This window comes from Alosa alosa, chromosome 17, assembly GCF_017589495.1.
Source record: "Alosa alosa isolate M-15738 ecotype Scorff River chromosome 17, AALO_Geno_1.1, whole genome shotgun sequence".
Classification (NCBI taxonomy): domain Eukaryota; kingdom Metazoa; phylum Chordata; class Actinopteri; order Clupeiformes; family Clupeidae; genus Alosa; species Alosa alosa.
Genome location: NC_063205.1, coordinates 1,994,944 through 2,018,943, shown reverse-complemented (window position 1 = coordinate 2,018,943; position 24,000 = coordinate 1,994,944). Strand labels below are relative to the sequence as shown.

The window sequence follows — 24,000 nt, the reverse complement described above, 5'->3', positions numbered from 1 at the left end:
ACTTCAGAGGTCTATGGAACCCTCAGTCAAAACTCCTCCATCACCATGGTTACAATCATTCTCAGCTGTGTCAAGTTGTGTTTCTTTGTCAATAAAAACATCTGCAGCAAATGTCCACCTTGTGTTCTTAGCTTCGCCTGACCAGAGGAACTTCACTTGCTAGTCCATCTGACTACCAAGATCATCTGTTAAATTCAGTATGTGAAATTGTTTGAATACTTCCTGAATGTTTACAAACCAAACCCCCGGGCCTTAATCATAAATTGCAGTTCATCGAGTATCAACAGGCGTGTGTGTGTGTTGGTCATCTGAGCATCTGCAGATACTCTGGTAGTGGACAATGAACAGTGTGTGTGTGTGTGCTGGTCATCTGCAGATTCTCTGGTAGTGGACAATGAACAGTGTGTGTGTGTGCTGGTCATCTGCAGATACTCTGGTAGTGGACAATGAACAGTGTGTGTGTGCTGGTCATCTGCAGATACTCCGGTAGTGGACAATGAACAGTGTGTGTGTGTGCGCTGGTCATCTGCAGATACTCTGGTAGTGGACAATGAACAGTGTGTGTGTGCTGGTCATCTGCAGATACTCTGGTAGTGGACAATGAACAGTGTGTGTGTGTCATCTGGGCTGGTCATCTGCAGGCGAAATAAGAGCTGGACTTCCAGCACAATGGGGTTGAAATAACACACACACACACACACACTAGCGTTTACTGTACCAGACACAATAGGGTTGCACCACACACACACACACACACACACACACACACACACACTAGCGTTGCACCACACACACACACACACACACACACACACACACACACTGGGGTTGCACGATACACATGCATGCACGGACACACACACACTCTAGTGTTGCATGATACACATGCATGCACGGACACACACACACACAAGTGGGTTGCACGATACACATGCATGCACGACACACACACACAATAGTGTTGCACGATACACATGCATGCACGGACACACACACACAATAGGGTTGCACGATACACATGCATGCACACACACACACACACATTAGGGCTGCACGATTCTGGATAAATTGAGAATCACGATTTTCTTGCTGAGAATTGATCAAGATTCTCTCATGATTTTAAGTTCATGTTTAAGTTTCAGGATTCAGGATTGTGAAAATCTAGGCAAATACTGATGTTTAAAATTACAATTTGGCCAACAACGGACACCGATTAGCTGTGCAGCCCATAAGCACACGAACACACACTAACACATACTCAACACACACAAACACACACCAGGCTTGTTGCAAAATTCCAGAATTTTTTTTTCCAGATTTGCATTTCAATTAATTGAGGTAGCAAACAGGAAGCAGAATTGCAATTCGAATTGTGCACAACCTTGACACACACTAACACACACTCAACACATTGAAATGCACAGACAAAAGTTTGGGAAGTAATATGTTTATTGTTTTATGCAATCTTTTAAGAAACGTTACAGTCGTGAAATACACCTTAAAAGGAGGGACACACACACACACACACACACACACATGCAGACGTGCTGGGCGAGATGGTGTGTGTGTGCGGTTAGTTGTAGGTCATGTAGCGGGGCGTAGCGCTGAACTTGGCGTAGGACTTGATGACCTTGTTTACCGCCTCCAGGAAGTCCTTCTCCGTGGCGATCTTCCGACGTGCTCGGATGGCAAACATGCCCGCCTCTGTGCACACACTGCGAATCTCCGCACCTACACACACACACACCAACAAATGGTTAGATGATGTGGATGGTTAGATGATGTGGATAGGTGTGTGTGTGTGAGAACCATGTGCTGTTGGGGCAGAGTGTGTGTGTGAGACACACTCACCAGTGCTGTTGGGGCAGAGGCGTGTGTGTGTGTGTGTGTGTGTGTGTGTGTGTCACACTCACCGGTGCTGTTGGGGTAGAGGCGTGTGTGTGTGTGTGTGTGTGTGTGTGTGTGTGTGTCACACTCACCGGTGCTGTTGGGGCAGAGGCGTGCGAGCAGCTCGAAGCGGATGTCCCTCTCCACACTCATTGAGCGCGCGTGGATCTTGAAGATGTGCGTCCGGCCCTGGAGCACAAAAACGCTACATTAAATCTAATCAACCAAGGTCAAAGGTCAATCTACAGTGACAGTCCAGCGCAGAGGTGTGTTCAAATTCGGAAAACAGGCCAACATTCTTGGCCAATAGGTTTTCTCTCAACAGTTCAAATGGCCTCCGGCTCCTCTGTACAGGTGTGTGTGTGTGTTTGTTTCAGGGTTCCACCTATTTGCATTAACAAAATGTGAACCTTTCCATGACTTTACATGAAACTTCAAGTACATTTTCATGACTTCACAGTCTACGAATTGCTTATTTTACGCCACAGGTTGGGGCTAATTATGAAATGTGACTTAGTGAGTTTGGATTAAATGTGATTTCTCCCCAACCGTTCTATGAAGGAACTATTCCTGAACATCAGGAGGTTCTAAACCCCTTTCCAATCCACAGTGCCGTCTAGAACCCTCCAGAGGCTCACCTCCAGGTCGGGCAGACTGAACTCGATCTTGCGGTCGAGTCGGCCGGGCCTCATGAGGGCAGGGTCTAGGGTGTCAGGCCGGTTGGTGGCCATCAGAACCTTGATGTTCCCGCGCGGGTCGAACCCGTCCAGCTGGTTGATCAGCTCCAGCATAGTCCGCTGCACCTCGTTGTCGCCTCCGGCACCGTCGTCAAAACGGGCCCCTGGGGGAGCAGAACCACCATCAGCACAACGGAACCACACACACACACACACACACACACACACACACAGAACTACACACACACACACACACACACAAACAGAACTAGACACACAAACACAACAGAACCACACACACACACACAACAGAACCACACACTTTCAACACACACACACACGCTCAACAGAACCACACACACACACACACACACACAACAGAACTACACACACACACACTCAACAGAACCACAAACACAACAGAACTACACACACACGCTCAACAGAACCACACACACACACACACACACTCCAACAGAACCACACACACACACACACACACTCAACAGAACCACACACACACACACACTCAACAGAACCACACACACACACACAACCAACAGAACCACACACAACCACACACACACACACACACAACAGAACCAACACAAATACACACACACTCAACAGAACCACACACACACACACACACACACACACACACACACACACACACACACACACTCAACAGAACCACACACACTTCAACAGAACCACACACACACACTCAACAGAACCACACACACAATACACACACACACACACAGAACCACACACACACACACAACACACACAAACAGAACCACACACACACACAACTCAACAGAACCACACACACACACGGCTCAACAGAACCACACACACAATACACACACAACAGAACCACACACACACACACTCAACAGAACCACACACACACACACACACACTCAACAGAACCACACACACACACACACGGCTCAACAGAACCACACACACACACGCTCAACAGAACCACACACACACACACACACACCAACAGAACCACACACACACACACACACACTCAACAGAACACACACACACACACACACAACAGAACACACAACACACAACAGAACCACACACACACACACGCTCAACAGAACCACACACACACACGCTCAACAGAACCACACACACACACCAACAGAACCACACACTTTCAATACACACACACACAACAGAACCACACACACACAACAGAACCACACACACTCAACAGAACCACACACTCTCAACAGAACCACACACACACTCAACAGAACCACACACCACACACACACACACACGCTCAACAGAACCACACACACACACACAACCACACACACTCAACAGAACCACACTTTCACACACACACACACTCAACAGAACCACACACACACACACACACAACAGAACCACACACACACACACACAACAGAACCACACACACACACGCTCAACAGAACCACACACACACACCAACAGAACCACACACACACACACACGGCTCACAGAACCACACACACACGCTCAACAGAACCACACACACACACACAAACAGAACCACACACTTTCAATACACAACACACACACACACACACTCAACAGAACCACACACACACAATACACACACACACACACGCTCAACAGAACCACACACACACACAACAGAACCACACACACACACACACACACACAAACAGAACCACACACACACACACACACACACACAGAACCACACACACTCCAATAGACCACACACTCAACAGAACCACACACAGAACCACACACTCTCGATACACACACTCGCTCAACAGAACCCCACACACACTCTCAACACACACACACTCTCAATAGAACCTCACACACACACACACACACACACACTCGCTTGATCACGCACACATAAATACATGTGAACACACCTCCAATGGCATCGATTTCATCAAAGAAGATTAGACAGGCTTTCTTAGTCCGGGCCATCTCAAACAGCTCTCTTACCATCCTGGCACCCTGGGAGGGAGGGATGGGGGAGAGAGAGAGAGAGAGAGAAAGAAAGAAAGAAAGAAAGAGAGAGGAAGAGAGAGGGGGGGTCAAACACAGAGCACAGACATTAAAGCTGAACGCCCTAGAGCTTCCTTCAGCGTTGAGTCGTCTGGACGTGAGTGATGGACAGCTGGGAGGGGCGGAGCCTCACCTCTCCGACGTACTTCTGGACGAGCTCGGAGCCGATGACGCGGATAAAGCAGGCGTCCGTGCGGTTGGCCACAGCGCGAGCACACAGCGTCTTCCCTGTGCCCGGCGGTCCGAACAGCAGCACGCCCTTAGGAGGCTCGATGCCCAGGTTCACAAAGCGCTCCGGCTGTAGAGAGAGGACATTGTGTGAGGTGTGTATGTGTGTGTGTGTGTGGGGGGGTGTGTGTGTATATGTTTAGCTCTTAGGAGGCTCGATGCCCAGGTTCACAAAGTGCTCCAGCAGTGGAGAGGAGAGTGAGTGTGTGTGTGTGTGTGTGTGAGTGTGTAAGAGATACTGTACTCACGTGCAGCAGAGGAGTCTCCACCACCTCCCTCAGTTTCTCAATTTGCTCCTTACAGCCACCAACATCACTGTAAGTCACATCTGGCTTCTCCTCCACCTGACACACACACACACACACACACACACACACACAGATTAACACCCAGTTTGCACACAGCTGCTCCTTCTCTTCATAACAGCCTTTCAGCCTGAAGGCTTCTTCTGTGGATCAGTAGGGCATCATATATGAATATGCTTCAGGAAGGTCCTCTTACCTGCATCATGGTGACACACACACACACACACATTAACCAGTAACACGCACACACACATATGCTTTAGGAAGGTCCTCTTACCTGCATCATGGTGACACACACTGACACACACACACGCTGTAGGAAGGTCCTCTTACCTGCATCATGGTGACCGTGGGGTCGATTTTAGGTGGAAGAGGAATGTGAATCTGGTACTTGTTCCTGTCAACCCTGTTGGAGACACACACAGTTAAACACACACAGAGTATAGAGCCAGTAAGCGCTTTCAGATAGGTTTGTCAAACAGAGGTCCTACCCTTCGGATGATTCAGATATGATGCTAACCTGCGGACCTTATACTGACCTTATACGGACCTATGTGTGAACGACATACACGCGCACATTACAGAATCTCCGTGGTGGTTGTCGGTGAGGGGTGGGGGCTTGTAGAGTTCACAAGAGGCGAGACATGACACAGAATATATCGCGCGCTGTCACAGCTGCTGTTTGTTTACAAAGTGTTTGCATTATGTAGGCTAAAGAAGAAAACTCTATTGTGCGTAGGCTAATACTTGAAGTAGTCACGTAAGTCTTGAAATTGACCTACATGTGTGCTTCAATAAACACATTTATCTGTTTTCAACGCTATGTAGCAGAATTCATTTGGCTATGGAATCCCAAATCTGCGTTGAGAGAGAGCATGCACGAACTTTATGGTAACAGCCAATTCAGTAGGCTAACTCAAGACTTCAAGGCCATCATATACAACGCTTTTAAACAACAAACAAAATACTAACATAACAGTGAAGTGGTTCGTTTTTCATGGTTTATTTTTCCAAAAGCATCCTCTCCCCATGTGTCTATTGCTTTTACGTAAGGAGCTTGGAACAAAGTTGGGTTTTCTTCATTTTCATTTTCTCTAGGCATATTTATGCTCAACAAATATCAGCGAGCTCAGCAGTGAGGTCATGAGTTGGGGGAGTAGTAAAACAACCAGCTAAATCCGGACTTCCATATGACCGGTTATGTCGTTCAGATATACGGCCCCACCGTTTAACATCCGCAGAACCTCCAGTCTTACACATATGTCTGAAAGCGCTTAGTGTGTGTGTGTGTCCTCACCCCACTCTCATTCCCTCCTCCATGTGTGTGTGTGTCCTCACCCCACTCTCATTCCCTCCTCGGTGTGTGTGTGTGTGTGTGTGTGTCCTCACCCCACTCTCATTCCCTCCTCGGTGTGTGTGTGTGTGTGTCCTCACCCCACTCTCATTCCCTCCTCGTGTGTGTGTGTGTGTCCTCACCCCACTCTCATTCCCTCCTCGGTGTGTGTGTGTGTGTGTGTGTGTCCTCACCCCACTCTCATTCCCTCCTCGGTGTGTGTGTGTGTGTGTGTCCTCACCCCACTCTCATTCCCCTCCCTCACCCCACTCCCTCATTCCCTCCTCGGTGTGTGTGTCCTCACCCCACTCTCATTCCCTCCCTCGTGTGTGTGTGTCCTCACCCCACTCTCATTCCCTCCTCGTGTGTGTGTGTGTCCTCACTCTCATTCCCTCCTCCTCGGTGTGTGTGTGTGTGTGTGTCCCCCACTCTCACCCCCCTCTCCTCATTCCCTCCCCTCCTCGGTGTGTGTGTGTGTGTGTGTGTGTCCTCACCCCACTCTCATTCCCTCCTCGGTGTGTGTGTGTGTGTGTGTGTGTGTCCTCACCCCACTCTCATTCCCTCCTCGGTGTGTGTGTGTGTGTGTGTGTCCTCACCCCACTCTCATTCCCTCCTCGGTGTGTGTGTGTGTGTGTGTGTGTGTGTGTCCTCACCCCACTCTCATTCCCTCCTCGATGTCGGTGGGAGCTACCTGGTCGCTCAGGTCCACCACAAACTTGGCGAACTGCTTCACATTGATGATGTACTTGGGGTCCTCGGAGTCGGCATTGATGATCTTGGTGCATCTGTCAGAACATGATCACCATGGAAACAATAACAATCTTACAGTGTCTTATACACCAACCCCACATGATCACAATGAAAACACACAAACACACAGAGGCTGTGTCTATTATGGATTTTCTGTTTGACTGAGATGTGTGTGTGTGTGTGTGTGTGTGTGTGTGTGTGTTACCTTGCGACCTGTAGTGGCTGCTCGCTCTGCAAGGTTTGTTTATCTGCAGCCAGATCCCAGAGCGCAGGAGGAGCCAACCCTGTGTCAGATTCCTTAATGCCTGGACACACACACACACACACACACACACACACACACACACACAGAGAGAGAGAGAGAGAGAGGTCACTTCATCTTAACCCTTAAAGGTGTAGGTTTTTGAACATTCTAAGTTCCGCAACAATTGAAGGTTCTAAAATTCTATGTTGAATTCAATGAACCCAGATATTCTTTAGAATGTTAATTTCCCAACATTCCACTCCTTTAAGGGTTAAACACCTACAGAGCAGTGCACCCATCAACACAAATCACTTACAGTATAGCTCAGTGTTGTGCTAGTACTCAGCTCTGGCACTCCCAAACACAAACACACACACACACACTGCCCCTTAATTAAAAACACCAATGACCCCTCACCTGTGAGCTCATTGATCTTCTTCAGGAGATTTTGGATGTCATCCTCCACCTGCTTGATCTGTCTGGAGTACGTGCTTTGGCCCTGATGGCAAGAGAACAACAGCACGTATCCCGGTCAACTTCATCAAAATCATGACTGCACTACAGTGCACAAATTGCAGTTCACACAACAATCCATGAAAACCGATATATTTTTCTGTTGTTTACAATTCACGGCATAGGACAGGATGACCTGGCGAAGTTGCCTAATCAAGCTAACGGCTATTTTATGAAGGCTAGTAAGTTCAAACAATGATGGTGATGTTACTTACATATGTTTTCAACAGCGCAATGTCTCCTTCATCCAAAGCTGAAACAAGATAATACAGACAACAATGACATTCATTGACAACACACCATTAACTAGGTAGCTAGCTAGCTAGCTATGTTAGCTAACAGAACCCACTTCGCTTGATAGCTAGCAAAAAGTTGACTTGGCTAGGCAGTGACTCCGTAATTCATTTCGCTTCATATAGGCTAAAATGCCAACGATATTACGCAAACAACCACTAAACAGACACGTTACACAACGCACATATTAGTCTCATTAGATGTTGATGCTGATTATATTGAAAAGGCCAACAACAAAAATAGGGACACATTGTTTATCCAAGCTAACGCAGGCTAGCTGACGTTGGTCAGGTAAAAATGCCAGTTTTTGATAACCATTGGAAAACAAGTAACTGTTATGGAGATTTTTCTGTATCGCGTAATACCTCTGATAGGTTTGTCCTCCTTTTCCTCCTCTCTCAGTTTACGCTGGTCATCTCCCAAATAGTCAGGCATTGTTGATCCCCCTTCAGTTCACAGTCGTTGTCAACGTTAACGTTACACTAAAAGTCTGCTAGTATTACACAGCAGGTTTTCTACTTATTAGCTAACACAGTAGACTGCTAGCTTCCGGCCGTCCCGGATATAACAGACGGAACCATATAAATGATGAACACTATTAAATTGAAAATATACAGTTATATGTCCATATGTGTTATATTAAACTTTACAATTCTATTGCTTCCTTTTGTATGGTATCTGGATTATGGAGGTGATCCAAAGAAGACCAAACTGAATCGTTAATTTTGTGGAACGAAAACAACATGTTAACTGTGAGCAGCACGGATGGATTTGGATGAGAGGCCTGGTTTAATGCACTTGCATAGCTAGAATAGGCCCATGTGGTATGTACCATAACCGGGCGACATTATCTTACACCTACCACGTTTGATAAAGGAATAGTCATATATGCAGAATATAACCTGTTATGATAGTTTGTGGAGGCTATTGAAATTCCGAAGATGCTGAAAGAAGCATTGGACGGCCAAGTAACAGTCGTTTGCAATGCCATCGTTGGTGAGTGCTCCGGATAACAGAAATAGTGCTGAACCTGACACTTAGCCGGCTAACTAAGTTAAAACGATCTTTCTGGCACAATAACGTGATATAATCAGCATGTGAGCTTACGAGAGAGATTAGATAGCCAAATTCGTTGCCATATACAGGACTGGTTCGGCGAATTAGTGTCAAACCATAAGGAATTCAAAGTTAGCCTTGCAGTCATTACCAACGACAGTAACGGACCTAACAGTTAGTTACCTCTTTACTTGAGTTGTCTGACAATTTCTATAAGTTGTAACTTTGTGTAACTTTGAGAGTTGTGAGTTTATGTAACCAGTTAGATGAAGATAAATTGACATTACAATGATCTTTATTTACAATTGACTAAAGTTATTGGTAGCTCATCAGATAGTTGGGTAGTGGTATTTATTAATTTAACCTATATATATCTTCTTCTTTTTGTTTCTGAGAGCAAATTGTTTGTCTGTCATGGAACAGAGCCTTCTCTAGGACCCCTGATTTAATTGACTCATGCTCATGGAAAAGATATGACAAGATTTTAATTTCAAATTGTTATGCCCATCTACACACACAAACAAACATACACTCTCATATCCCCATACACACACACACACAGCGTCTGTTCAGATCCAGGTGGAGCCAGTGGGCCGCTGGTTCGAGGCCTTCCTGAAGAGGAGGAACCGTGATGTGTCCACGTCGTTCCAGGAGCTGGAGGAGGAGGAGGAGCTGTCCGAGGAGTCGGAGGATGAGGAGCTGCAGCTGGAGGAGTACCCTCTGCTCAAGACCCTCGACCCCAAAGACTGGAAGGTACCTGGGGGGGGGTTTGGGGAGGGGGGTTGGTGATTGGAGGACGACCCCAAAGACTGGAAGGTACCTGGGGGGGGGGGGGGTTTGGGACCCCAAAGACTGGAAGGTACCTGGGGGGGGGGTTTGGGGAGGGTGGTTGGTGATGATTGGAGGAGTACCCCAAAGACTGGAAGGTACCTCGGGGCAGCCGTGGCCTACTGGTTAGGGCTTCGGACTTGTAACCGGAGGGTTGCTGGTTCGAACCCCGACCAGTAGACATAGGCACCTAACCCCTCACTGCTCCCCGGGTTGCTTTGCATCGCTGTGCATTTCACCGCCACAATGCTCGGTGTTGCCTGTGTCTGCGTCGCTCACCACCAAGACTGTATGACCAAAACGGTAGCCTACTCAGAATTGCGAACCCCATACACTGTCGTGCCAAAATATTAATCTTATTTGTTTGGCCTTTTCTTGCTTAGATTTTGTACAAAGTATCGACAAATAGACACAGTACAATCCATTGGCCTAGTTACTGTAACCAGAAAATAAGTCTGAGGGTATTTGCCAGGTGTCTGCCAACCAGTTTAAGTTATGGTAGCAAGCGAACTTTAGCATGACTGCCCACAAAGTACTGCTTGCTGGCAAAGTGCTAATTCCAAAACGTTACTGACATGTAGACACTTTACAAACGGATAACCCCGTCATTGTAACCAAAATATGTCTGAGTTTATTTACAAAGCTCAGGTCAGTGAACTAGCATGTTGGTAACTCCTCACAGTAGGCTGCTTGAAACACCGACTATCAACACACAGGACGAGTTGACCAATCACAGTCCTTGTGGTCTGTGTCGCCTCGACGCAAAGTTAAAATTTTTTGGAGGTGTACGGCGGAGGGGTCGGAGAGGGGTTTGCGACGTCGCAGAGGGGTCTGCGGGGGAACACCGTTGATTTGACGCAGAAGCGTAAAATAGGCTTCACATGGTAAATGTGCCCGTGATGGCACTGCACTGCACGTGAGGGGACTCATTCTTATATATATATATATATATATATATATATATATACATGTTTGTGATGTTTGTGTTTCCTGGTCAGATTTGATTGGATTCTGATGTGATCTAGGGGTGTGTGTGTGTGTCTACTGAATATGTGACCCTAATGCATCTGTGTGTGTGTGTACAGAATCAGGATCACTACGCTGTTTTAGGATTGGCCCACTTGAGGTACAAAGCCACACAGAAGCAAATCAAAGCTGCTCGTAAGTCCACCCCCATTCCATCCACACACACACACACACACACACACACAAACATTCCCTCCTTCTGTCCTGTGCGTGTGTGTGTGTGTGTGTGCTCATAAATCCACCCCCCATCCCCTCCTTCTGTCCTTCCCTCCCTCTGTCCTGTGAGTGTGTGTGAGTGTGTGTGTGTGAGTAAGTCCCCCTCTGTCCCGTATGTGTGAGCGTAAATCCCCCTCTGTCCCGTGTGTCTGTGTCTGTGTGAGTGTGAGTAAGTGTGTGTCTGTCGTGTGTGTGTGTGTGTCTGTGCGTGTGTCCGTCGTGTGTGCAAGTGTCTGTGTGTCTGTGCCTGTCGTGTGTGTGTGTGTGTGTGTGTGTGTGTGTGTGTGTGTGTGTAAGTGTCCCTCCATCCCTGTGTGCACTACTGGTGTTGATATGAATAAATGTAAATGTGCTGCTGCTTGGTTTACACAACATACACACGCATACACACACACCTGCACGCACACGCATACACACACACCTGCATGCATACACACACACCTGCACACACACCTGCATGCATACACACACACCTGCACACACACGCATACACACACACACACCTGGCTACACAACATACACACTGCACCAGCTAGCTTACCACTACATGTACTGCACACACTGCACTAGCTGGCTAACCGCTACATGTACTGCACACACTGCACTAGCTGGCTAACCGCTACATGTACTGCACACACTGAACTAGCTGGCTAACCGCTGCATGTACTGCACACATTGCACTAGCTGGCTAACCGCTACATGTATGGCACACAGTGCACTAGCTGGCTAACCGCTACATGTACTGCGCACACTGAACCAGCTAGCTAACCGCTACATGTACTGCACACATTGCACTAGCTGGCTAACCACTACATGTACTGCACACACTGCACTAGCTGGCTAACCGCTACATGGACGGCTGCTGGTTTCACTCTGCTAACACTAATGTGTGTGAGTTATGTGTGGTGTTCTGCACTACATACTATGAACAAAGTGGCAACGGTAACATGGGCTACACTGATATATGAGCTACACTGATATATGGGCTACACTGATATATGAGCTACACTGAGTACACTGATATATGAGCTACACTGACTACACTGATATATGAGCTACACTGATATATGAGCTACACTGATATATGAGCTACACTGATATATGAGCTACACTGATGATATATGAGCTACACTGAGTACACTGATATATGAGCTACACTGAGTACACTGATATATGAGCTACACTGATATATGAGCTACACTGATATATGAGCTACACTGAGTACACTGATATATGAGCTACACTGAGTACACTGATATATGAGCTACACTGATATATGAGCTACACTGAGTACACTGATATATGAGCTACACTGAGTACACTGATATATGAGCTACACTGATATATGAGCTACACTGAGTACACTGATATATGAGCTACACTGAGTGCACTGATATATGAGCTACACTGAGTACACTGATATATCAGCTACACTGAGTACACTGATATATGAGCTACGCGATATATGAGCTACACTGGATTGGTATATGCTCCCTAAAGGCAACTCTTGTAATCACTCCTCAGAAAAAGTGATGGTGTTGAAGCATCACCCTGACAAGCGTGTGTGTGTATGTATGTGTGTGTGTCCTCAGATAAAGCGATGGTCTTGAAGCATCACCCTGACAAGCGGAAAGCTGCCGGAGAACAGATTGTAGAAGGAGACAACGACTACTTTACCTGTATCACTAAAGGTAAACACAGCTCACCTTATTACTAAAGGTAAACACAACTCCCCTTATTACTAAAGGTAAACACAACTCACCTTATTACTAAGGTAAACACAACTCACCTTATTACTAAAGGTAAACACAACTCCCTTATTATTAAAGGTAAACTAAAAAGGTAAACACAACTCACCTTATTACTAAAGGTAAAACAATAACTCCCCTTATTACTAAAGGTAAACACGAGCTTCCCCTATATAAGGTAAAGCACAACTCACCTTATTACTAAAGTAAACACAACTCCTTATTATTAAAGGTAAACACAACTCCCTTATTATTAAAGGTAAACACAGCTCCCCTTATTACTAAAGGTAAACACAACTCCCCTTATTATTAAAGCTAAAGGTAAACACAGCTCACCTTATTACTAAAGGTAAACACAACTCACCTTATTACTAAAGGTAAACACAACTCCTTATTATTAAAGGTAAACACAACTCCTTATTATTAAAGGTAAACACAACTCACCTTATTACTAAAGGTAAACACAACTCCCCTTATTACTAAAGGTAAACACAACTCACCTTATTACTAAAGGTAAACACAACTCCCCTTATTACTAAAGGTAAACACAACTCGCCTTATAAGGTAAACACAACTCACCTTATTACTAAAGCAAACACAACTCTTATTATTAAAGGTAAACACAACTCCCCTTATTATTAAAGGTAAACACAACTCCCCTTATTACTAAAGGTAAACACAACTCCCCTTATTATTAAAGGTAAACACAACTCACCTTTGATACATTATCGCGTCAAAATCTCTTTTTAAAACACTAAGTGTGTGTGTGTGTGTGTGTGTGTGTTAGTGTGTTAGTGTGTTAGTTTAGTTTATTAGTTTAGTTGACAGGGACCATGTACAGAACTAGTTCTACACTAGAGTTAGATAGTTAGCTAATTTGCATCTGTGGTCCCTGGGCAGGTGTTAAAAAGACAATAAAATACATACGAAACATTACAGACCGTATCAGCAACAAGACACAACAAAATTACAGATATAACATCATACAAATCACATAAAAAATTTGGTGTTCAATGATCGCATTGTTGATTTTCTTTCAGCCAACTCTTCAAAGAAGTTTAATTTAAACAATTCTTAATATTTAGTTCCTTTTTCCAGTAGCTTGGAATGAGAATGCTGATCGCCCAAAAGCGGTCTTGTGTGTGTTAGTCAGCCGCAAATATGGTTTGACCCCAAAAAAATTCTAACAAAAGGTTTCTCAGTGGTTTATAGTAGTATCAGATGTACTTAAAAACATACTAAAAGTTTACCAAATTTTGACTCCAAGAAAGGCCCCATTTTCAAAATGGCCGCCATCAGGTCCTTAAAATGACCATTACTCCTTTGTATTCCTCCTAGACCAGGAATACTGGTGCATGGATGGTACCTGATACATGTGTTGGCCATGTAACATTCTAATTAGCATATTTGCATGAGATAAGTGATTACAAGTACCATTATATATTAAAGCAATTGGTTACAAATATATTTATGCAAAAAATAAGTACATTTCCCTTAAGTCACTGCATATTTCTCCTTTCTCAAATCGTTTTACCAAGTGTTGGTGGTTTCTGTGGTTCATAACCATTCTTTTGATTCCAATAAAGAATAAATTCATTAGAATTGTGTGGTACTGTAAAATTAGTCAAAACAGGTCTGGAACCGTGAAGGCTCAGTACCGCTAACCCCTTTCATTTTTTAGTTTTTATTTTTTATATATTTTTTATAATGCATTTTGGGTTTTTTCTTTTTTTTTTTTACATTTTTTAATACTTTTCTTATTTATACATATCTTTTTCTGTTTTCTTTAGTTGTTTCCTCTTATTCTGGTTTATCTTTTATACTTTTTTTTGCACTGTGACCTTCACTAGATTCACCATTGGTCGTCACACTCTTCCTCCCATAGAGGTTGATTTATAGTGATTCTCGCAATTCCCAACTTGACATGCTCCACAAGCAGGCATGCATAGTCCATATGCCCTGCAACTGCACCGTTGTGTTCTGCAGGCAGACGTGCAAATGCAGTGGATCATCTGCTTTCTGGGGCAGCAGTCTTACTAGTCATAACTGGCAGGACCCAATTGTCCACTAGTTTCCATCCCCAATCTACTGTGTTCATGTCACCTTCCTTTCCAATCCACACCATGATCTGGAAGTAAAACCTTTGGCAGTGGCATTTGGTTGAGGACTCAGTTGGAGGCAGTAGTTCTGGGGTTACAAATAATTTGGCGGTAACAATTTTCTTGCTAGACAGGTTGTAGCGCAAAGAGGCAAGTAGAGAACAGTAGGCCTAAGATGTAAACCAACAGTTACTAGCCTATAACCACAAACCGTTATTATAGGCCTACAATAAAGTAAACTGGTCAAATCAGTTCCTATCTAGGTGACTGTAGTTCTTCAGAGCCCTGTTTTTACTACCCCTGCTGTCTGTACCACGTCCATTACAGACACGATCATCAATAAGCATGGCATGCTTAGTGGACACCATTGTATACACGCAAAGACGCACCTCCATTCACAGACGCACCGTGACAATCACTGTCAATAGTTGATCATAATCTCCAAAAGGCAGATATTCTCCTTCAGAATCAGATTAGGTGAATAGCATAGCCTACCCAAGACTTCATCACACGTGAACGTTTTTTCAACATTTGGTGTCGACCTATTTCTACTTCAATTTGTGCAAAATTATGGCCTGCATCGCTTCCGCGTCATTACAAACAAATGAACCTCTTTGTGTTTCTCGCGCATATTAGTATTTCCTGAAAACTTTGTGCAGCGAATTTGGGCTTGAATCAAAGCTCTGGATGTCTAGCAACTAGTGGAGGAGAGTACAAATGAGATTTGTCACCGTACTTGGAGCTATCGTGTTGTTGTTTGTCGCAATTAAAAAAACAATACCCTCAAGAGCCGAATTACATTATTATTTTGACATTAGGTCGCGGGAATTGGCCCGCGGGCCGGGAGTATGAGACCCCTGATTTAACTATTCAGCCATTGCAACTGTTAGTTGTCATCAACTATAACTCCCGCCAACTGTTTCCTCTGCCCACAACTGTTTCAAAATAAAAGTCCTCACTACAATAATTCCCTATTAAATAATTTAACAATTTAAACTATTTAACTGTTCAGCCATTTCAACTCTCAGTTGTCATCAACTATGACTCCTGCTAACTGTTTCCTCTGCCCTCAACTGTTTCCAAATAAAAGTTTGTTTTGCATTTTATGTTAATGTATGTTTTGCTTTTTCATGCACTGGTAATTCCTCGAAATTACATTTTCTAGTTTGCACTTGCGATTAAACCCTTAGCGATCTGGCTCCGTAGTGAGGATCAAGTTTTATCAACTTGATAAAAATGGCAATACTACCCAAATTCCTTTACCTCTTCCAACACATCCCAGTGATAATCAACAAATATTTTTTTTCATACACTGGATTGCCATTAACTCCTTCTTCTGGAGGAGCAAACCGGACAGTCAGCCTCCCTGGGTCCACACAGAACTTTCCTTCTCAGATTGCTCCCTGGGTCCACACAGAACTTTCCTTCTCAGATTACTCCCTGGGTCCACACAGAACTTTCCTTCTCAAATTACTCACTTCACTTAGTGATTTCCTCTCAGTTACAATGTCACAAATCCAATAGTCTGGAATACCATCAATTCCGCTTGAATAGATTCTTCACCGTTGCCAACAACCACTTATTTCCTCCATCCCGTTCCGACCCTTCGTTTCGTCTCTGGTCTACTAACGGTCTTGTCACTGTAAATTACTTCTACAATAAAGGTGTTTTTTTTACTCCTTTTCTAAACTGTCAGCTAAATATAATCTACCTAATGCCCATCTCTTCATGTATTTTCAAATTAGACACTTTGTGCAGAAGCTATTTCCCAACTTCCCTGAACATCCCCCTGAGTCAAAAATGTACTCTCTCCTATCCCTCAACTCGAGTCAAAGATGCCTCATCTCTACTATTCATAGCTTCTTGGATACTTTACACACAGACCCTACCAAAGCCTTGAAAAACATGTGGGAACAGGACCTGGCCATTTCAATTTCAGAGACCCAGTGGAAGCATATGCTTGACCTGGTTCACTCTTCCTCCATGTGTGCTAGGCAGTTAGCCAGGATATACCCTGATAGAAGTGGTGCTTGTAATAGGTGCAAGGGGTCACCAGCCAATCTGGTGCGTATGCTTTGGTCTTGCCCGAGATATTCCAAACCTTTGGGAGTGCCCTTAACTGTCCTTGCACTTCTTTCCCACATCTGTAGTGTTGAAATTTTAGCTTTAAGAATTCTTGCAGTAGAAAGTTCCATCATAATAACATCCTGAAAGTATATCAGCCATTTTTTAACAGGAAGTGTATGTGGCGGTATCCACCTCTGCACAATTAGTTTATTTGCTAAAGCCTGCAAGGCAGACTTTATGCTGTTTTTCTGTAAACTTAATTTGTGAGTCATCATTAAGCAATAACAGTCTAGGTTGTAAAGGAATATCCATTTCCAATACCTCTGACAAGTGGACACCCTTTCTAGATTACATAGCATCTATTGCTATTAGCCCTGAGAACATTTGAGCTGGCGGAACTCCCTCACAAGCATTAGTCTTTATCTAATCTTTATTATTTTTAACATTTTATTATTGCCTGTGTTATATTGGTTAGTTATTTTGTTGATTGGTTTGATTCTTTCTTTTATATATATTTATATATTATTTTATATATTTTGTTGTTGTTTATTAAGTGTGTGGTGGGTTGGATGGGATAGTGTAGGGTGGAATAAGCTGACATTACTGCTACTTTGCCTTTTATATCTTTATATGTGTACATTGTAATCATTGTACACCTTTATACTCAAAAACATCTATAGAGGATGCATTACCTTATTCAAATTGAATGAATGGCCATTTTAGAGGGTTTACACATAGGCCTCTGTTCAGGCTAATTCAGAGTTGTTTATGATCAAAGTTATACAACTCCAATTTAAGTTACTTTTGGGTGCAATAACTTTTACATTGAATGTCTTTTTGCTAAAGTCTGTTTTAGCAAAAAAAGGGCATGTGTCCAAAGACACACAGAGTAGGAGTTACATGACTAAATTCGTTTACATCTCTGGTTCACCCCAAACAAAGATAAATCTTTACAGTAATTTCACAAAATCATGTATTCCATAAGTATGTAATCATGTCAGTGCAATTTAGACAAGTCCAATGGATTTATATACCCAGAAAACATGGGGTTAGACACCAAGATTACTTGGCTAGGTCAAATAATGAAGGAGTTTAGGATATTTTAAGGGCTTTCTGCCCATCTTGGACGCCATCTTGAAAATTACACTTTTGTAGTGGTCAAACTTTGGTAAACTTTTAGTATGTTTTTAAGGACACCTAATGCTACAAAAAACAGCTGAAAAACCTTTTGTTAGAATTTTTTTAGGGTTAGGTGTTTTTTTTTCCATATATGCAGCCGCCTATGTGTGTCTGTGTGTGTGTGTCTGCTCTTTGTACGATACCATATGATTTTGAATTATAATGATGATGATGATGAATTTTCCCGCTTGAGACATTTGTCTTGGACTCTCATGCTGCTTAAATAAATGATTCCACAGCACAATGAACACAAACAACAACAACAATAAATTATTCCACAGCACAATGAACACAAACAACAACAACAATAAATGATTCCACAGTACAATGAACTCAAAAAACAACAACAACAACAATAAATGATTCCACAGCACAACGAACACAAACAACAACAACAATAAATGATTCCACAGCACAAACAATCACAAACAACACCAACAACAAGGGCAAACTACATATAGGCGTGGGCGCCACAACACCAGTGGGGTATACTAAGAAGCATGTTAGACATATCTAGGCTATGTAGTAGGGTGTAAAGATTAACCGATCACGTGTGGGTATCCGTTTTTAACGTGTAAGATCACGGCTACATCGATATGTGAAGCCCGTATCGGAAAAAACTGAAATGAACCGGTTGTTATATCGATTTACTTGTTATGAATCGGTTAACAACGTTTTCTGCTCGCTCAGACTCTCATTTACGTTCCAAGCAGCGTTCATCCCACTTCGGTTTTGAAACTATCATTAGTGCGGAATTGTGGGTAATGCTGTTCGTTTTTGGTTACATTCATTGCCCAAAGTTGTCAAATGACCTCATTACCCATACATCTACTGCAACTTAAGCATGTGACAACTTGCACTCGGTCGGCTTTTGTTTTTTGAAAATCCAGCGCGAAATTAAACACTTATAGCATTCCTAAACAGCAACGATAGTCTGTCGAGTAGCCTTACCTTTGATGAAGGGATTTCCTTAATGTTAAATAATAATTTGACCCTTGCTGCTAAAACGATGCCCAAATTATCAGCCAATGATTTTGTTCATATTCACTCAGACTTGTGGCATTATAGGTTTCTGCATTAGGTCTACTGTTGGAACAAAATAAGCCCAGAGAGTTAATTGATTTGTAGGCCTATTTTATTCTTGTAGGGTAGGCTAGGCTATATGAGAAAAGGCCAAGAGTTTCTTAAGCACTTTTATTTTGGTATTGTCTTACCTCAACAAGGCTACAGCTCCATGAAAACAATCAGATATAACTCTATAAAATCTGTGAAAGATCTATAAAGTCTATAAAAATGTATTTTTATGTTGTATTTGGCTGCTGTGTTTGACTGAAATGTAGACTATTCTTTTTTCATTTCAATACAGTATGAAACAAACCTCAGTTTAGATAATCATATTCACACATTTTTTTGGACTAATTGACATGACCATAATAATTGATAATATAAAATTAATGTGCACCATGAGCAAATGATAAAAAATCTTTCAGAATGCTTTCCATTCTTGGAACTGCATCGAATCGCATCGAATCGTACTGAATCGTTTTTTATAAACATGTATCTTTTCTTGTATCGACTCGTGCCCATGTATCTAGATGCGAATCGTATCGTCTTTTACTTGAGAGATTCACACCCCTACTATCTAGACATATCAAAGCTACAAAAAGCCTTAACTCTGGGTATAAGTTAAGTGATACTACAATAGCAGTTATGTGATATATTTGTCAGCTCAGATCTGTGCTCGTTCTCGGTGTTGGGATAATGTTGGCCAATCATGAAACGTGGAGACGCACAAGACCGTTTGTGTGTGTGTGTGTGTGGTGTGTATATTTGTTTGTTTATAAGTATATATATATATAAGTGTTTCCTGTTGTCAGGTACAACTGTGTGCACAGTGTGTGTGTGTGTGTGTGTGTTAAAGAGAAGTGTTTTCTGTTGTCGGGTACAATTGTATGTACTGTGTGTGTGTGTGTGTATGTTTTGTAAAGAGAAGTGTTTTGTGTTGTCGGGTACAATTGTGTGTACTGTGTGTGTGTGTGTGTGTGTGTTTGTTTGTTTGTAAAGAGAAGTGTTTTGTGTTGTCGGGTACAAGTGTGTGTGTGTGTTTGTTTGTTTGTAAAGAGAAGTGTTTTGTGTTGTCGGGTACAATTGTGTGTGTGTGTGTGTGTGTGTGTGTGTGTGTGTGTGTGTTTGTTTGTTTGTTTGTAAAGAGAAGTGTTTTGTGTTGTCGGGTACAATTGTGTGTACTGTGTGTGTGTGTGTTTGTTTGTGTGTGTGTGTGTGTGTTTGTTTGTAAAGAGAAGTGTTTTGTGTTGTCAGGTACAATTGTGTGTACTGTATGTATGTGTGTGTGTGTTAAAGAGAAGTGTTTTGTGTTGAGAGAGTTCTCCTACCTGGATGAAGAGGAGAAAGAGAAGGCCGAATGGTAGGGCACACACCACACCCACACACACCACACACACACACACCATACTCTCTCTGCAAGCACTTAGGGTAGGGCACACAGATGTCAAGTCAGCTGTCAGACTCGGTAGAAGACTTATTGGGTCACTTTAATGCAAAACAAGTCAAACATTATGGATGCCACTGCTCCACTATGGAGGCAAAAAAGAGAGTGTAGGAAGACTGAAAGAAAATGGCGTAAATACAGACTTCAGATCCACTATGAAATCCTCCGCACGTATAACTCTGAAATATGCAAAGCAAGACAGTCTTTCTTTTCTAACAGTAGAAGTTCAAATAACACTCGTGCTCTATTTCCAACTGTCAAGAAGTTAACAAATCCCCCCTCACAATTAGCGCCTGAACTTCTCTCAACTAATATATGCAATGAGTTTTCATCTTTTTTCAAAGGTAAAATTTACAAAATCAGAGTCAACATATCTGCTCAATTACTAATTCACCATCTGGAAGTTCCAGCTACAAATAAAGGGAAACTTAACTTGATAGAGCTGGTGCAGAATCTCAGCTCTTCCACATGTGTCTCTTCCAGATGTTCTTCACATTGTAAATGTATCACTGCTGTCTGGCACTTTTTCTAAGTCACTGAAAACAGCTGTAAAGTCACTTCTCAAGTAGAATAACCTGGATGCTAAACAATTACAGGCGCTTATCCAATCTAGCTTTAGTAGTCTTTAATCAACTAACCACCTTCCTAACATCAAATGTGTATTTTGATTACTTTCAGTTTTCAGGTCACGCACACACACGCCACACACCACACACACATTTGAATTATTGAAACATTTATTCACATCTACCGTACATGTTTTTATTTTAGTAAATGCTCATGAAATAGCAGAAATAATAACGTTTGAATTATTCTTCAGTTATTTGCAGGGTATGATGTGTCATGACTTTAACATGTGTGTGTGTGTGTGTGTTTGTGTAGTCGTGATGAGAGGAGGTGGATTGAGAAGCAGAATCGAGCTTCTCGAGCTCAGAGGAAGAAGGAGGAGATGAACCGCATTCGGACGCTAGTGGGTAAGTGTGTGTTTGAGTGAGTAAGGACAGCTGGTGTGTGTGGGTAAGTGTGTGTGCGCGTGCGTGCGTGTGTGTGTTGTGTGTATTATTACACAAGTGCACACGTGTGTTTGTGTTGGGCAGATACTATGATACCTTGACATGTTGTGATGTGTGTGTGTGCGTGTGCGCGCGTGTGTGTGTGTGTTGCAGATACGGCGTACAGCTGTGACCCCCGGATAAAGAAGTTTAAGGACGATGAGAAGGCCAGGAAGGAGTCAGAGAAGAAGGCCAAAGCTGAGGCCAAGAAGAGAGAACAGGAGGAGAGAGATAGGGTCAGTCACACACACACACACACACACACACACACACACACACACACAACAATGAAGAAGTCCAAAGTGGAGAACAGGAGGAGAGAACAGGAGGAGAGAGAGGGTCAGTCTCACGCACGCACGCACGCACACACACACACACACACACACAATGAAGAAGGCCAAAGCTGAGGCCAAGAAGAGAGAACAGGAGGAGAGAGATAAGGTCAGTCACACACACACACACACACACACACACACACACACACACACACACAATGGAAAAGTTACAGATTTATGAATACCGATTTGGATTCCTGTGGACAAGGCAATGGTCAGTAGTTCGGCCTTGTTGATTAACCCTTAGAACCCTAAGCTGTTTTTAGGGCATTTCACTACCTTTATTCATAAGGATTTATTATGGTCATTGTAAGTTCCCACACACACATATTATATATTGTTTTTTCAGCAGAATTACTATCAGATCTGCCATCATTTCATGTATTAGTACTAGCATTGATTTTATTTAGATTTTTTAAAGAATTAAAATATAAAAAAAATTATAAAAATTCTTAAATTTTTGACATGTATCTCACCACAGCAAGCTCATAGCTCTACATGCATTTCATGTGTGTGTAGGGCAGACTGTCCTGAATCGGGCAATATGATTGCCATGTTGGAGGGGATACTCTGGGGCTGAGCAATTTACAGAAATATGTGGTGTGTGATTCTGAGGAAATAAATGCCATTTTTTTATTTAGTGATGAAAAAGGATCTTTCTAGCTCCATATTTGTGACCACGAACTGATCTGACCTGACTTGACCCAAGTTTGCGTGTTAGCATGTGTGCCTATGGTGCATGCACTAATAATGATTCTCAACCTTTTACTGCATTGCCATGAACAAAGTAAAAGGCAAAAAAGGTGTTTCTTTGTTGAACAAATTGGGATGCAATGTGAGCCTTGAATTGGATGCCATGCAGGAATTTGCTAGGATCTCAAAACCGGATTATGAACATGCTTTGCCATTATAGAAACACACGATAGCGTTGGATTATAAACATGCTTTGCCACAAAACAGACAAAAGCGTGGGGAAAAGTCCAGCTATATGAAGTTATTATTTAGCTGTCACTTAGTCTGTTTTATAACCCCAGAAGGATGTACTTGGTATCAAATGATGGCTCTGTGTCTCCTCTTTCATCTGACATACGTGGCATATCTCTCCGATCAGGGACCACGAAGTAATTCAAACGAATGGGTGTGCAGCATTGGTTTGTGTACATGGCGTTATTATTTTGCAGTCACTTTGTCTGTTTTTATAAGCCAGAAGGATCGATATCCAGGGTACCAATGAATAGCCCTGTGTCTCCTCTTTCATCTGACATGCTTGCCATATCTATGCGATCAATGGGTTCGCGAAGTAATTCAAGCGAGTAATGGGTGCGCGAAGGTGAGCATGAGAAGGATAGACTGTAAATATGATGCAATTTGATTTAATTTCATGATTTTTTTTTTTTTCATACTTGATCGCATTGGAGACAAGTCGTAGTCTCTTTGAAAAGCCCCACTTCTTCTCTGTCATGCAATAAAGGTTTCATCTCATTTGCGATGAACAGTCGTGGAACAATGTAACAGAGAAGAAAGGGTGTGTTTTTTGACGCACTTTGCGTCAATCGGGTTCTAAGGGTTAACCATGTTTGAGTTGCG

The 24,000-nt window shown here is 43.0% G+C and overlaps 2 protein-coding genes across 2 annotated transcripts in view; one reads left to right on the top strand and one right to left on the bottom strand.

Moving 5' to 3' along the window:
- Positions 1–1,431: 1,431 nt before the first annotated feature.
- On the bottom strand, positions 1,432–8,827 carry psmc2 (proteasome 26S subunit, ATPase 2). Its single transcript, XM_048267980.1, has 12 exons — positions 8,664–8,827; positions 8,220–8,257; positions 7,909–7,990; positions 7,453–7,552; positions 7,151–7,282; positions 5,498–5,570; positions 5,108–5,203; positions 4,765–4,929; positions 4,493–4,580; positions 2,526–2,728; positions 1,980–2,076; positions 1,432–1,731 (listed from the first exon to the last, which is right to left on the bottom strand). The coding sequence occupies exons 1-12, from the start codon at positions 8,731–8,733 to the stop codon at positions 1,574–1,576; spliced, it is 1,302 nt and encodes a 433-aa protein (XP_048123937.1). The 5' UTR covers positions 8,734–8,827; the 3' UTR covers positions 1,432–1,573.
- A 226-nt stretch (positions 8,828–9,053) lies between these two features.
- The window catches only part of dnajc2 (DnaJ (Hsp40) homolog, subfamily C, member 2), a 24,946-nt gene continuing 9,999 nt past the window's right edge, over positions 9,054–24,000 (top strand). Inside the window, 7 exon segments of the mRNA XM_048268757.1 lie at positions 9,054–9,294; positions 9,917–10,107; positions 11,268–11,343; positions 13,017–13,115; positions 20,879–20,942; positions 21,909–22,000; positions 22,193–22,314. Coding sequence (XP_048124714.1) covers positions 9,240–9,294; positions 9,917–10,107; positions 11,268–11,343; positions 13,017–13,115; positions 20,879–20,942; positions 21,909–22,000; positions 22,193–22,314 — 699 coding nt within the window. The 5' untranslated portion in view covers positions 9,054–9,239.